Source organism: Hippoglossus stenolepis, chromosome 4, assembly GCF_022539355.2.
Source record: "Hippoglossus stenolepis isolate QCI-W04-F060 chromosome 4, HSTE1.2, whole genome shotgun sequence".
NCBI classification, from domain to species: domain Eukaryota; kingdom Metazoa; phylum Chordata; class Actinopteri; order Pleuronectiformes; family Pleuronectidae; genus Hippoglossus; species Hippoglossus stenolepis.
In genome coordinates, this window is record NC_061486.1 from 3,270,660 (window position 1) to 3,287,635 (window position 16,976).

Genomic DNA, 16,976 nt, shown 5'->3' on the forward strand with positions numbered 1-16,976 from the left:
GTGTGTGAGCTCATTGGTGAAGCAGATTTATGTTCAAATGTACCTGCTGATAAATCGGGATCCCTCCCTGTACATTCCAGTCGTGCGTCTGAGCTCAGATAAGAAACTCTCCCTCTCACCATCACTGCTCAGCGCTGCGGTCGAACGACTGAGGTCAATGTTTGGTGTTTGGAGAGACGCCGGCCGAATGAGAGAGAGGATCTGTGAACACGGAAAGTTACGGTTTCAACAAGGCAGTGATAGAATAAAACACGTTTGGTGAAAAAGACAAGAAAAAGGCTGAGTGAGGAACTTTTAAAATGACCTGAAATCAAAAGACAAACGAGTGCAAACGACAGATTCTCACACAGATCATCTCACATGAAAAGAGCAGAGAGCAGTAAAAACAACCTGTCACCGACTCGATGAGAAACGTTCACCCAAAGAAACAATCAGAACAATCTGCTGCTCTCGTGTGGTCAAACTAAAAACCTGCAACAATTAGTTGTTAAAGGATTTTTACTCTGTTATTACTGTGGAACAACTCAAGATTCATCCTTTGGTTCCTTGAACTTTCTCTTGAATCAGAATTTCCACCTATGATCGTCTTCTGCTTCTTCATCTTTATTCTACTATTATTGACTTGATATTATCTTATCATTGTAACTGTTTTAAACATCTAACTTGTTATTTGTTGTTATTTGATCTTGAACTTTACATGTGACCAGGATCCACAGGTGGAAATGAGCCTTTTTGTTAATTCTGGGGTATTTACGGTGTCGTTATCAATAGACACGGGCCCAGAAAATTAACTCCATGAATGAACTAAATGAGAAATACATCTTTCTCATGCAGCAATTTTTTTTTCTTCATCTTAATTTACAATGTTGAGTTTTAGAAAACATTAAAATCATTTTGAACGTTAATTTTCTAACATGTCGGGGCCACAAAATAAGTTGATGCCGAGATGAAAAAGCCAAACATGTAAATTTAAACATCAATGAATAGTAGATGTTCATTAGACAAATAAATGATGTGTAAAAATAATAAAAACATTTTGGATTTTCTTTCACCAATTTACCCCAAAAATTCCAACATTTAAATTTTACTGTGATGACTTTTACAGTGTGATACAGCTGCCTCTACTGCCATCTAGTGGAGACTGAGACAGCACACAGTCCAAACAAGAGGCCGACAGAGTTTTCTGGATAACAGAACTAACTCAGATCTGGAAAATGGACACGAGGAGAGTGACGTGTTTTACTCATCACTGTTTTCCACATAACTCAGTTAACATCTTAAAGTTCCAGTAGAGTACAGTAGAGTACAGTAGAGTACAGTAACCATGTGGCTTGAGTGTAAAGTTCAATTTCCTGGAATGAAAAATAGACTGTAAAGAAAAATACTATATTTCATCTACTATTGTACAACTTCTAAGTCAATTTATATATTTAAATAACTGTAAATTGAATATTAATCTTAATAATTTCCATTGTACTTAATTCAGTTCAACTTAAACAGTGAATCTGCTTGAGGAGCCTCTGAGAGCTGTTGTTCAAACCAGCTCGTCCCCGTCACTGCTGCACTTATGAGTCATTATGTGGAAACACAAATACACTTCCACCGACCGAACCTGCAGCGTCACACAACAACACAGGGCGTGACGAGTCGCCTGCATCGCACAACTGAAACCAACTCTCGCTCATGAGTCAACTTTGCTTCCGTCAACAACTGAACAGATTCCCAGCAGCTACAGAAAGAAGCTGAGACGTGAACGTACAGTATCATAAACAAATTACTTTATTGGGTCAGACAAGAGGAGGAGGGGGGGGTGAGGTTTATAAAACACAACATTCAACATCGTCCCTTATTCCTCATCCGTGTTTGTGCAAAGCTAACAGCAGACCCACCACCAACACACACACAGACACACACACACACACACACATCAGGAAACTACAAAACAACAGCTACTGTAGTTAGTGCTTCGTTTTCAACAGCATCAACCGTGTCATGGTGTTTTTTAACACGACACACAGACACACACACAGGATGTGGACAGTCACAGCTCCTCCTCGGCGTCGTCCAGTGGCGTGTACAGGAGCGCGGCCGTGTCCTCCTCAAAGATGATGGCCACAGTCTCTCCAGCGTCCATCACCGCTGCACTGGTCTGCTCGTACGCCTGCAGCGAGAGGGACAGACGAGAAGTGAGCGTTTCACATCGTCACACGACAGTAAGTCATTGTTTTACACTCAGGTTCACGGAGGTACCCGCTCGAGCAGCTGCAGCCGCTCCTCGTTCAGCAGGTTGCTTTGTCTCAGCTGGATCACCGTGTTCTCCAGACCCAGGAGCTTCTCCAGGTGACGGCGGTGACGCTGCTGCAGCACCTTCACCTTCTTCTGCAGCTCAGAGACGATCGCCTCCAGCTGCTCTTTGCTCAGACTGTTCCTGTGGTAGCTGGGAAACAACGTGTGAGGAGCAACACCAGAAAACACAGGGGAGAGAAGACAGGAATGTGTTTTTATACTTTCTTCAACGTTGTGAAAGTATTTTTTTGACATTTTCATCAATTTCCCAGAAACAATATTCATGGATCTTGATGAAAAAATAAATCAAGACATATTTAGGAGACTGATATTTGCAATTTGGTGCAGATCCAAATATAAATTTGGACCAAGCAGATTTAACTTGTTTAAATCACCATTTCATTTTTCTATTTATTTTGATTGTGTTATAATTGAATAGTATAGTTGACTGATTGTAGAATCAGTTCTTCCTATTTTATCTTTTTAAGCAACTATATTATTTATTTATCATGTCCTTCAAGGGGGATTTCATGGATTTCTGATTTATTTTTTTTATTTGAAAAGCCTTTTGTTGTTAAGCTTAAAAACTGCTGAATAAACAACATTTATGATTATTATTATTCATGAGGGGAAAGTCAATCATTCTAACTGACTCTGTGCATAAGTTTGAATCTAAGACTCGGTTCCCATTCTTAACCCTGAACTCTGAGGCCTTTCTGAAAGTTTCCCCTGAAGGTTCTCACCAGTGCTCCTCCAGCTGGTGATCCGGCTGCTCTGTGCCGTCCTCGTCTGACTTCCCATCATCCCCCTCGTCCGTGTCCAGTCTTTCCACCGTGAGGACGAGCGCCGCGGGGGGAGGTGGCGCGTGTTTGGACACTATGGGCACAGTGGATGAGATGGGCTTGGAGCTCAGAGCGGACGACAGCACCGTGTTCGGGGTGAAGACGAGCCGGGTGGAGGACGCACTGGGGAGGACGCTCGGTATCTTCTCTAAGTAGGCGATGACTTCACGGCCTCCTTGGAAGCTGATGGTCTCCTCTGTGAAACACGTCACGTCTTCAGCCCTGAGGGACGCCACAGCCTCGCCTGTACGACCCAGGGTGGAGTCGTGGCCCCGAGTTAAAATGGCGGCTGCGATTCCATTCACAAGCTCATCTTGGCCTTCAGCAGCGGAGCCGTCAGACATCACCACCACCTCCGTGTTCTCCCTCATGTCGTCAACGGTCTGGAATAACGTTAGAGGGAAACTCGTCCCTGTTTGGAATCCATCCACTGATGTCAGCGTGCTCAGGTCTGCGTGGAGAGACTTGACACCATCGCTCGACTCCACCAGGCCGGTTCCACCGCACTGCGACGGGTCGACCGTGATCTCATACAGGTGCACCGTGCGCAGCGAGTTCTCCACCTCCGCAGCGTCCACAGCCGCCGTCCTCTCGTCATCACCGTGCAGGCGAACACGCTTTGTCCTCTTCTCACTTTGCTCAGCAGCTTTTCTTTTCTAGAAAGAAGCAGAAGTGTGTGTTGGGACCGATGCAACACTCACTTATTGCATAACGCTGCACAAGCATCGGCTGAGTGTGAAGGATTTAGCGAATCTGTGCAACCAGCTGATTAACGACGCCTCACGCTTCCCCCTTCTCTTTTTGGTTTGACCCTTCTGGGCTCCTGTAGCAACATGGCAGCCCCCGTGGAAAAGAAGCAGCAGCTGATTTAAATACAAACGACTCATTCTAAGGTCATGAAAACACAATCATCCCTTGTTCCACTCATGAAAACATAGTTGTGAATATTACGTTAAATTTCTGCTGATGCATCACTGGAACTACTTCACACTCGCCCATTAAGAATTAAACATCTTTATAATATGAGAAGTGTGTGTGTGTGTGTGTGTGTGTGTGTGTGTGTGTGTGTGTGTGTGTGTGTGTGTGTGTGTGTGTGTGTGTGTGTGTGTGTGTGTGTGTGTGTGTGTGTGTTGATTCTAGAGCCGGACAGACTTGAAAAGCCTGATATCAACACTGAGGTTTGGGAGTCAAACGATTTCCAATGCCAATTTATCAGCTGATATACAAACTAAACAAAGAGAGAGTTTCCTTAAATGTTTTTATCAAATTCGTACGACAAAGAAAGGAAATTGAGGGATTACATTTTACACTTTAACCATAAACTTTATTATTAATAAGTATAAATACAAATAAAACACAAACACAACGACGTATATAGAACTTGAATTAAGAAAAGAAAGATTCTTGTTAAATAAAATGTAAAAACTTATCCGCGACTTTTCTGCTTTGTTTATTCTGTAAATTATTAGTTTTAATATCAGTTAAACAAATAGAATCCTTGTGAATAAACCTGATCACTAAACTGTTTATTGTAACGCAACTTCTTAACGACTCAAGTATTCTGCAAAGTAAAATAATATAATGACTGTGCAGCCGTGAATCGTGAGTACGAGACTGTGTGGTTGGTTCCTCGTTCTCTTTTCTCTTTACCTCGACCTCCTGGAACACCGTGGGCACGGCGTCGCTCTCCAGGTAACGGATCCCCCAGCGCACCCTGAAGCACGACGCCGCAAAGTGCTGGTGGCAGATGTACTGGTGTCGAGAGGGAGTCCAGTTCTCCCGTCCCATGTTCCTCAGCCACTGCTGCAGCCGCGCCGGCTCCTGCAGAGGGAACCTGGAATATAAGGATGAGTTTAATATCAAGTTAGAAACGTGAAAAATGCAGAGAACACATTGGAAAGTCTGAGCGTTAACACTGTGATCATGTGACTTGACGACTCTGTGGACTCATCGCGTTGCAGCTTGTCACATTAAACCACAGCGTGTAATGTAATTCACCTCCAGTGTTTTACATAATAAACAAGTTTCTCTTATACAGGACAACTGCACCCATGGGTGTTGGTTCTCTGCTGCTGCTTTCTACCACCCCCCCACACATACTTTACATGTCATCTATTTCTACTTGTGTTGTGAGAGGTAAATTAATAATAAACACCAGCATCACAGAAAAACAGCCTCCAACGTGACTTTTAACTAAATAAATACAAATACTATGATAAATAAATCGTTCTCTGCTCATGAAGAAGAGTTTGAAACCAACAACCTTCACTCAGGAGGAGAAGAAGAAGAAGAAGGATCAGAAGAAATGATAATGAGACATTAATCCTGATAATTATTGATATATTAGCTGATGTGAAAACATGTATCTTGATATGTGAGATCAGAGTTTTTCCTTCATGGAGGAAGACAGTTGAGTTCTAAGTGTTTTACAGATAAAACCACTGATGGCTTCTCTTCACTTTCTCTTCCTGGTTCTTTCAGGACTTTCCACAAACATCAGAAAACCACAGATCTCACACAAGCGAGTTGATTTCAGAGGTTCAGCTTCTCAACTTCCGGGCAGAGACACAGAAAGTAGATTGAAGGTGAGTGAATTAAACCCCCCCTCCCCCGGTTCGGGTCTGACCTGTAGAAGCTCCTGGTTCCGCTGCAGGACTCGGTCTTGCACCTCGGGACCGAACAGTACTTCGGCATCTCTCGGGTCCAGCTCACTTCACAACAACAGGAAACTCGTGTTCCGTGCGAGTGAGCTGTCAGCTGGCGGCGCCTTGTGACGTCACGCGATCAGCTGTTCACACGCGAGCGACGTCATATGCCCGCGACATCACAGGGCTGTAAACACGTTGTTTTTTTGCTGAAATGGAAAATAAAACATTTATTATTATAAACAATGAGAAGAGATTGAATAGAAGAGAAAATTACCATGAAAGAAGTTTTAATAGATACAAAGCAAGAGATTAAATAGCAGGAGGATTGGCTTAAAAATAAAAATAAAATATAAATGAAATAGGATTTAAAAAACTATTAAAATATGTTGTAATAAAGATACAAAGCAAAAGAGAAAATAATAGGATTGGGTTAAAAATTAAAATGATAAAATAAAATCTATCTGACTTTTAGATTGGTGAAAACATGTTCATTAACAAAAAGCTGCAGATCCATGAGTCTACATCGTGATTATTGGCTGTGGAACTGTGGAATAACCTTATATTGTTTCAATCCACAATACGCATATTTACATGTGCTACCCGATTCCACCAAAAGTAAACGAATTACACAATTAAACAATAAAATAAATACAAAATTTATGAAATAATGAATGATTTCTACCCTTGTGGTGAGTTTTTGGAGATTTGGTTGTGAGAGAAATTAGTTTTCTGTAAAAAATTTTGAAACAGAACTGTTCACTGTAAATTTCATACATTTTGTTCACTGAAGTTGTTTTAAAAAACTACCCAAGAATGTACACAGTGAATTTATATTAAATAAGCTGATAATACTGGATATAATTTATCATCATATATACAAATGGAGGAAAATAAATCCACTTTTCTGTTTAAAAAAAAGGATCGTCTCATTTCACTAAGGCTAATTCCTGGGAAATCTTATTCACAAAGCAAAAACTATGTTTTGTGATGTCACAATGTTCTTGACCTTTGACCATCAAACCTTGCTGATGCTTATCGTTTGTTCCAAATCTAAAGAAATTACCTCAAAGTGTTCTTGAGTAAATGTGTTGACAAGAATCAGATGTACAGAAATTCTAATCATCCATCCACAGAGAACACAGAACTACAAAACAGACAAAGACAATATGGACCAACATAAATAAAGATACCAGCTTGTTTCTAAAATCACAGGACTGGATTTTTTTATTCAATATTTTTCTCCAAACATTACACGGAATCTTTAAATGATACAGTATATATACATACACGTCAGTGTATTTCTTTATCTAAAAAGTTGAGGGCCGTTGGACAATGCAGCTGTGCGTTTCAAGACAGGGTTGCATGTTGGACGTTTGTGTACTGAAGACATCCACAGAACGGTGGTGGTGGTGGTGGTGGGTCAGAAGTTACCAGGGATCGAGTGCCATCAGTGTTACACCAAAGCTACGTTCGGAGAGTAGAGTGTGCAGGAGCTGCCGGGTGAGTGGCACCATAACGGTCAGGGATGAAAACATGAAGAGCAGCAAAATCTTCCTCGGCAGGAAGCAGTGCAAAAAGAAAAGTTACCAGCTAATGACGGAACCAGCTAATTACACCACTAATGGCAAACAGCACCTTTAAGAGTGTACCCAGAGACACATGACAGACTGGGATCACACACGTAAGTATAATTTGTAATGACTGACATACTGCAGGATGGTTTGAGAAACACTGATCCACATGCTGCTCTTAGCTGTGTACACGGGCCTACAGTGCAACGCCAGGTTTCAGTCACAAGATGCTCCTTGTACAAACTGAACAATCATCTTTAAATCACAGATCTTTGGTACGTACTATCTACTTGATCCCATCTGCTAAGTGTGTCAAATATTTAAAAACCAAGCAGCTCTGAGGAGACTTGTCTGAAATTCTCACGGCCGGTGTCTTTACCCGGTGATGGAACTCATGAACAGACTAATGACAATGGAAACAGTATTTTTTTTTAACAGATAACATGGTCAGACGTGCCCAGTTCTGAACTGGGCCGGGCTGGTACGAGTGATCTCTCCCCATCTCAACTACACCACGGGTTTTTTTTCAGCATACAACTAGCGGAGGTTTGTCAGGGAGAGGGATCCCATAGGCTAAGCATGAATGAGAGCATGTCCGAGCACTGGAGGGAGTGAGGTGGCCGGGATGGTTCGGGTCAGATGGGAGGTCGTCAGTGTCACAGACGGATCAGAGTCTACATCATCCCCATCTGCATTAGCGAGTTGGCGTACGCCATGGGCTTAACATTCGGATGAGGCTGTAGAAGAAGAACATTAGATCACACTTTAACATGCGTTTTTAAACGATTTGCAAAATTAGTCATTATTAGCCTGTTGTAATGTTAATTTCTTAAAGTAAAAGTCAGTGGTTGTTTAACTGATATATTATTATTATGGAAATGACAACAAAATTGTATAAACTGGACCAATCTTTGTACAAAAAGTACAGAAAGTTTTATAGTTGTTATTAAAACTACAATTTCTCAAAGTTCCACTGAACGTTGCGGACTGGAGAACTGAATACTGACCACAGCAGTGAACTGGTGAAATTCTGGCTTGAGGTCTGATCCCCTGAGATGGATATACGCTCCTTTGTTCCCCATCTGATCACTGGAGGAATAGATCACACGACAATGTAAGTGAACCGCTGGAATAAAAGCTGAGTCAACACTTCTAGGTGAGCCGAAACCAGTACGTACCAGTAGTTGGGCGCTGAGAACACGGTGATGCACTTCCCTGAGTGAGTGACCTCGTAGCCCTCAGCTTTGACCTCATGACTACGCACGATGAAGTCGAGCTTGTTCTGTTCCAGGAAACGCTCCGTCACATCAGGCCCGAACTGACAGCTCACGCCTCGCTTGCTGACCGACCGGCCACTCTGCGAGAGAGAGAGAGAGAGAGAGAGAGAGAGAGAGAGATTAGTGGTCAAACTAATTCTTAACCAAAAGATAAGAGGTGGAGACGATGCTGCTCTGAAATAAACAAGTGTATAATGTTGAGTGGGTGAAAACTGACCCCAGGCTGTGGATCGGACCAGAGGAGGTCACACATGGGACCTGTGGGAAAGAGGAGGCAGGATGAAATGGTTGTTGTTTTCTTAGAGTGAGTTTTACACTGATTACACTGGATTTAGAGTCGGACGCTACCTGAGTCAGGAGGCTGTCTGTTCCTCTCAATCTTCCTGAGGTCCTCCAATGTGACGCCATCTTCACTGAACAGCCCCCCGTGCATAATCTGAGAGGGACAATGTTGTTAGGACTGCGTGTGAAACGGATCAAAACATGAAACCACTTCCAAAATCATTATCAAGATTCAGGTAAATTATGGCTGTTGGTCTGTTACACAAAGAACAACAAACAAACAGTCTTCAGTAACTTCAAATTTAGAATCAAGATATCGAAATAATCCACAACAATTTGCTAAAGTTATCACCGATTAAACCCCCAAAACTTGTGGCAAGGCCTCGGTGAACAACAACAAATTGAGTTGCACATCTCTTCCACTGCCTTCAGCTCATAGCTTCCACTGCTCACCAGTATTTTGCTGTTGATGCATTGAGCCAGAGGCAGCCACTGGAAGACCTCGCTGAACAGCTGGAACATCTGGGCTGTGTACTTGGCCTTGACCTCCCCTTCGAATCCATACATCTGGTTCATGTTGTCGGTCTCATGGTTACCTGCAGGTACAGGCCTGGTTATTGTACAATGAATGTTCCTGATTGAACAAATTTCCATATTGTTCATAGATCTTTATGATAACACATTAGTTGTGACACATTAATATAACATGGACAGGACATGTGCGGATAATAAACATGCACCCACAGACTTATACACAGGCACAGAGGGCGTGTTCTCACCCCTGAGCAAGAAGAAGTTGTCGGGGTAAAGCAACTTGAAGCCAAAGAGGGTGAGAATGACCTCGACGGAGAAAGAGCCACGATCCACGAAGTCCCCGTTGAACAGCTGAATTCTGTGGTTAGGGACTGTGCCGCACAAGATTTGGATTCAGCGCTTTGGGAAGTTTTTTGTAATAGACATAAAAATGACATGAAACAAGTCGTATAACTACATTGAACCCAAATCTAAAACCAGATGTTCTAGAAAGGATACGTAAGGGTTGGTCTCTGAGGGTAAGCCGTTCAACTTGAAGATGTTGAGGAGATCGTAGTATTGCCCGTGGGTGTCACCACAAATAGTTATTTTTTCTGTCTGTGGCAAAGAGAAACAGAAAAACTTTAAATTATTTAAATCTTATATTATGGTCTATTGACTGCTGTGCTGCGAAAAATAAATACGTGGTAATCAGAGAATAAAACTATTTCATTGTTCCACTCAGTGTTCTTGAATTAGTGATAATAAGCAAAGTGCAGCTCACCTCTTTTAATGAGATCTCAATGAGACTTGGTAGCTTCGATAGAAGATCTTTAACTTGCACCAAAATCTGAAAGAGCACAAAAAACAGTTTAATTTACAGGTGCACGTTCGATTCCCTCTGTGAGCATCCTGTGTGTCACATGAACACGTTTACCTGATAAGCACACTTTCTGTGCAGTTTCTTCTGGTCTTTGAACCAGTCCATCATCTCATTCATGAACTGAGATGTGACCTTACCATCTTCCAGTTTGGGGCCAGAGTAGTCGTCCTCAATCGCTGCAACACAAGGTCACATTAACGTCAGATTGAGAATCAAAGGTAAAGAAAATGGATTACTTCAGCTGTTATATTATCCCTAGCTCCTGTTTTAAATGAAACAGTACGTCTATGATGTTTTTATGATTATTTTATGTATTTGTCCAATAAAAAAAAGGAAACTTACTCATGTTTTCAATGTCCAGAGAGTCAACAACAGATTTTCTTATCTCATCGCTGGCGATGGCTCTTTCAAAAGCCTTTTGTTTCACAATCTTATTACATTCCTGATACTTCATCTTCGCATCCTTGTCATTTGGTCGAACCCTTACTACCTGTGACCAGAGCGAGAAGAGAGAGACACAAAGTGAACACACGGGTTAATATAAAAAAACAGATTATCAAAGCAGAGAATTTAATGTAAAGTTAATAACAGTAGTTCAAAAATGAAATTTCTAAATTATGCAAACAGTTTCTTCTGGAGTTAAAATAATTTGCTGTGTGTGTGATACTGTACAACATTTAAACAGAGTCACACCCTGTCCTTGAATATACATCTGAACAAACTATATGTCATTTATAGTTTCAGTAGGATTCTATAAATACATATGAATCTTGTTCAAGCCTCTCGGAGCTCCATGAGGATTAACTCATTTTTTGTCGTCATGGTGCTTGTTCGAGTTTGGGCAATAAATTGCGACGGCTGAGCTTTGGAGGTCTTTGTTGCCACAGTCCTGGTATATTTAAATTGGCCGTTATGAGAACATCATGCACAACAATAGACTAAATTAGCTGCGGTATGAGAGCCTATACACCGGATCTAATTGGCATCATGGGCTGGATTTAAGGATAATCCCTATTTTGGGCTGTTAAGGCAACATGAAGAGCCTAACTCTTGGTGACAGACCAACAGATGGAGCAGGGGAGCTCTTTTCCCGAGAGAAAAAAGCAGGCAAACACATTTATAGCTGTCCTATAAGTGCTCGTTTCAGACCATATGGCAGCTTAGAGTGCGCTGCCGCTAATAGACACAAAAGCAAAACATCTTACCGTCTCGTAGTCCTTAAGTGCTGCCTTGAACTTGCCCAGTGCCATGTTGGAGGTGGCGCGGCGGTAATACCCCTTGATGTAGTTCTTGTCTATCTCCAGGGCCTTGGTGGCATCTGCCAGGGCATAGCCATAGCACTCTGTGCGCAGGTATGCCAGGCTGCGGTTGCTGTAGTAGACGGCGTTGGATGGATTGACCTCCAAGGCCTCCGAGTAGTACTTGATAGCATTTTCATAGTCTTTATCTGAAAAAGGCAAATATCACATTTTGATTTGAGTTTGTGACAAAATAAAAAAAATCAGTGCTCAGGTCGTTGCTTAGTGTTCGAACAGTGGGAGTCATATTTGTTTTATGTGTCTGTATTCATAAGAGACACAATGAGGACAATGAGGACAATGAGGACATCACTCTGGGTTCTGGCATCATGTGTCTGCTATTCTACGTTTTAAATTTAATGATCATGACATGCATTTTATTAATCCAAAGGACTTTATACATTAAACAAACCGTATATCTGCAGCTTTAAATAAAAACAAACATTAACCTTAATTTATAATCTTCCCTCCTGGATCAGTGAGTCCAGGAACAACAGTTCTGCTTCATCACGATGTTACAGCGATCAAACCCACAGATGACATTTGGGCTCAAGTTACCATTTCAATGGTTTTGTAACACAATATTTTAGCTCCAGGGGGAAGTTATGAGACAGTGAAAATCATACTTTGATCCCATTAGTGAGCAAACTGTGAGGATGTAACCAGTGCTAACCCAGTACACCCAGGATAAACAGCTGTCTAGTCTAGTTCCCAGTGAGCGGCTGTGATGGAAAACCTGCAACGCCTTAGAGGCCAATCACAGCCCTGATGCTGCTATTATTGTTCCCACTCAACACAAGTGAAAACATAATGGCAGAGGAAAATGCTAAATTTAACATTCGGTATAGTTTACAAAACACAGAACGTAATTACATTAATTTGCTGAATAAATAGAGCTTTTAGTTTAAAAATAAAATGAACATAATATGGTTATGAACTCATGTTGATGCTTTGAATCAATCCACAGGGTTGGTTTCCACCCACTTGGTACCTGATCTGATTTGAATACAATAATTTGGTTACAACAACTTTATGGACGGTTGATATACTGGTCTTTATGTCGTCCTAATAAAAACGGCAATACAACAAAATCTATAATGCTTCTACGGTGCAAGCGAGTGTTTATCATCTTGTGCTGTTTCACGGGGTCAAAGATCAGTCTCTAAAGTTAAAAGAAATTAAAAAGGGACATTTATTATGATAATCAATGATATCAAATAAGATTTGTCAATATTGATTTAATTTCTGTCCACATTTCCCAGCCCTACTTGTCTTTGTAGACAACCCACATTCCACGTGATAGCGTGACACTAAGACAGCAAACACACAACTCGTGGCACAGTTTGTCTAGTTTGACACAACACTTGCTCCACGTGATTATGGCTGAATAACCAACTTTGCCATGCTAACGATTTTTGTGCAGGAATCCTTCAAAACAGAAAGGAATTAAAAACAGACACTCCTCGTTTTACAGGAATCACTGACACACCTGGTTATGTCATTTAGGAAAAAGTCAAAGTTCACTCATCACGTCACGATACTGGAAAGTCTCTGAACGTCCCCTGGGGCTGAGATGTGCTTAAATCACGTTGCAGGTCAAACCACATCTATTTAAACGAAATATGACTTATAATCAATAATTTACAAAATGAAATCACGTCTTAATATATGAGAACAATCAAGGATAAGCTGCAAGAATAATGGGGGGGGGGTGAGAAAAGTGCCTGATAATCAGCCCTGAGCATCACGAGCCTTGTTGCTGCTGCTCTCACGCGTCGCTGCTTAACAACGTTCATTTCCAGTCGTTGCATTTGCGCAGAAATCTACACGAATCCACGAGGGAACAAAATGTCGCCACGGATTCGGGAGGGAATCGAACCCCCCCGGCAGGTGTTTGTGGCACATGGGCACATGGGCACAGCATGCGTCAACACCGCAGCTTTAGCGCTTAGCCGCGGCAGCTAATCCAATGAATGGGGTTTACAGCTAGCATGCTGTCCGAGCGGTGTTAGCTTAGCCTGACGTTAGCTCCCGGCTCCGGTTTGGAGCTTGACGGGCCGCGACCGCGTCCCCCCGCGCGTTCACGGTCACACCCGTGTCTGTTGCAAACCACCGACAAAAGCCACAGACCTGACAAGCTCTCCAAATTACCTTTAAAGTACTTATTCGCCTTCTCCTTGAGTAGCTCTGCATCATTACCACCCTCCGCCATCTTCTTCTCGCTGCCGTACTCCGATCCGTGCGCCATTGACCGGACTGTCGCAAAGGTCGCAAAGTCTGTTTTTTCAAAAACTAGTTCCTGCGCGAGGAAATAACTGATATTTAAAATATTAATAAAACATAATAATTATTAACTTGAAAAAATACAGGGACATATCAATGCAGATAATACATACATACAAAGGATTTAGTTGAGTCTTTCTAATATTAATAATAATAATTGCATTATTAGATAATAAAAAAGGTCATATTAATATTAACAAGAAATAACTACGAATGTATGTAATTATTCAATATTATTATTATTATTATTAGATAAGCTACTTGAGTAAACGTCTTTAGAAGAAAACTTAAAACATTTCTCTCTACTTCAGCCATAATTTTTTATCACTTTCCTTCTTTCCTCGTTTTTACATTTATTTTTATTTCCTTTTCTTTTAAGTGTAATTTTAACATGTTCTAATGTTACTTGAAGTCCTTTCTCTTATATGAACTACATTTTAACACGTTTTTATTTGTATTAACATGTTTTTATATTTATCTGTGTATGTAAAGCACTTTGAGCTGCATTTCTTGTATTAAAGGTGCTGTACAAATAAATTGTTTATTTATTATTATTATTATTATTATTATTATTATCATATATATTATTGTTATTATAATTGTCATCATCATCTTAATACATCAGATTAAACTGCAGCCTTCTGTTGTTAACACATATTTATACATTCTCCGATAATCAACGTTCTATAGAAGTGTGCATGAGAGACACTGATAATGTCGATTTCAAAACTTCGGGTAAAAAATATCAAGTATGAATATTTCCATCTGAGCTCTTTAGGTTCACTAACCAGCAGGGGTCAGTATAGACTTGTCGCTGAAGTAACTACTGATGCGATTGAGCAGAAATGACTTGTCAGGTTTGGAGGCAACAATAACGCTGATCTAGGGAGTTACATTTGTGAGGTTAACCAGAAAAATGTTCAGATTGTGAGTAATGAGTTGCAAGTGAATCATTAGCTGATAATTAGATAAATGTTCCATGTCAATGCCAAGTAATGACTTTATTTGTTAGTAATAATAGTCTGTCCACGGGTCTCAACACTTCTGTGACTGAATGGCAATACATTTCCAATCAATTAAAAAGTGAGGTCATGTGAGAGGAAAGTACAGGTTGGGTTTCTTGCAGATGCCTCCAGGCGAGTTTCCCGTTGCCGGAAAGACAGCAATGTCGTCCTCATCAAACCTCGCGAGGGCACAAACATGGCACAGGTGCACGTCTCTACAACTTTAGTCACTCACACATGGCATCTGACGCACTCCGGCCTCACAACTGGTTTGCAACAACATCACGCAACCTTTAAGCACAAACACATCCAAGCCGAAACATCTTTCCTTCAACAGAGAGTTAAAAAAAGAAAACTACTGTGTGGCAGTGGAGTCAGGAGAGGGACGTTTCTACCAGAGGAGGAAAAAAGTCAACGCTTTGAGGAATCGTCTTGTGGTTTGGTGTGTTTGGGTTTTTGAATGTTAGGGTTAGAAGTTCAAGAGAGTAGGAGACATTGGAGAGACGCATGTGACACGGAGGATCCAGGCCTCACCAGTCTGCCGCCCTGACTCACAAGCAACACCCCGCAGTGAAGAGTAAGAGGCCAAACAGTCGGGTGAGTCACTGCGACCCCTGTCGAGCACTTACTAACCCCAGAGTGTGAGTTCACTTTCCCTTATAGCAAGATTACCTATGACTCGCCTCTTTGTCTGAGGCATAAAACGTCTAGTTCCGTGATGGTTTTACTATAATAGATCTTGGAGGGGAGGAAGAAGAAGAAAAAAAACACAGGATGAGATTGACTGTGAACGAGCTGACGTTACTGCCTCGGCCCCACATGAGAGTAAACGCAGACAGTGAGTGGGAGAGACAGAGTGGGAGGGAGAGAGGTAGAGAAAATCTGGCCTGCTGGGAGCTCGGAGGAGGGAAATCGCCGTCCTCTTGGGTGTACGATGCATGAGCGTGGGCTTTGGAAGGGGTCCTGAGAAAGTTAAAACAAACACAAATGGACGAGCGCGGAGATATACGAGCAACCAGAGAAAGGGACGGATGAAGGTCAGGGAGAATGTGAGTGACATTCCAGGGCCGCGAGCCAATGAGCGATGAGGCCTCAGAGCCGAGTGTATGTTACACGGTCCTGATCCAGACCTTATTGCTATTTATTATCCTGGAGCATGCAGGACCATGACACGGTGTTTTGAACACCACATTCTAATCTCTGAGTTCCCTCCATCCCTTCAACCGTCGTGTCTGACTCTGCCGGAGTCTTGTTTCCTCCTCCTCTGCTCCACTCACTCCAAATAATTCACTAATGAGAGCTGGACTTCAGGGGGTCTGTGTGTGGGGGGGGGTGCGTGCTTATTTGAACCATGTGTTTTTCTAGCAGGCAGGGCAAAGGACTTCAAGCAAAATTAAAGTTAAGTGAAGAAGAAAGTCATCCTCCGGAGCTCCACCCTTCCTCCTCTTTTCTTAATTCCCTCTATCTTGCTTGTGCTCGCTCACTGGCATTTTCCTTTCTCTCGCTGATATGGTTTGTGAGTCATCCACTAATTGCTCACATTGTACTTCAGCATTAACAGAGTCACTCCTCCAGCAGTGGAGCCTCGTGTTGATCGCTTCATGTGTAAATCAACATCCTGCAGTGACACATCACATGTTCACTGAGGTTATTTGCGCTGCAGGGGAGTGAGGAGCTGGAAATATGAAGCAAATGGAAAAAGGAACGTGATGCATACCTGCTACTGGCTTCACCTTTCCACACTAAAACCTCCTCTGCTTCGCTCCTGTGTTTCTTGGCCTTGTAACCACGGTGGTTATGGGTGGGGACTGGAGCAGCGTATAGAAAGCGATTGTGTATATATTTTGTGTAGCGTCTGTTTACATCTCCTGTGGGGCTGTTTTAAGTATAAAGTCAGGTTTCTGACCTCTGTGCCTGAAATGGAAACAGCTGCAGTCGACCACAGATGATTTTTATAAGATTCTAAACCAGATAAACACAATTGTTTGTTTCTAAGAAATGATTTTAGACAAAGTTCCTGAACTTGTAAACGTACTTATAAGTGAAAAGGTATTTAATCTTAAATAAGAATTAATATATTTTATAGTGG

At 41.8% G+C, this 16,976-nt stretch overlaps 2 protein-coding genes across 2 annotated transcripts; both read right to left on the reverse strand.

Annotated features, from left to right (window-relative positions):
- Positions 1-1,756: 1,756 nt before the first annotated feature.
- LOC118106637 (THAP domain-containing protein 5) lies at positions 1,757-5,920 on the reverse strand. Its single transcript, XM_035155337.2, has 5 exons — positions 5,755-5,920; positions 4,779-4,962; positions 3,030-3,784; positions 2,251-2,437; positions 1,757-2,161 (listed from the first exon to the last, which is right to left on the reverse strand). Exons 1-5 carry the CDS (start codon positions 5,820-5,822, stop codon positions 2,042-2,044), a joined length of 1,314 nt encoding a protein of 437 aa, XP_035011228.2. The 5' UTR covers positions 5,823-5,920; the 3' UTR covers positions 1,757-2,041.
- Positions 5,921-6,953: 1,033 nt separating this feature from the next.
- ppp5c (protein phosphatase 5, catalytic subunit) lies at positions 6,954-13,886 on the reverse strand. The gene is made up of 13 exons (XM_035155411.2): positions 13,752-13,886; positions 11,508-11,749; positions 10,645-10,792; positions 10,357-10,478; positions 10,204-10,269; positions 9,939-10,037; positions 9,686-9,791; positions 9,360-9,502; positions 8,973-9,060; positions 8,842-8,882; positions 8,526-8,704; positions 8,355-8,436; positions 6,954-8,084 (listed from the first exon to the last, which is right to left on the reverse strand). Exons 1-13 carry the CDS (start codon positions 13,846-13,848, stop codon positions 8,022-8,024), a joined length of 1,476 nt encoding a protein of 491 aa, XP_035011302.2. The 5' UTR covers positions 13,849-13,886; the 3' UTR covers positions 6,954-8,021.
- Positions 13,887-16,976: the final 3,090 nt, after the last annotated feature.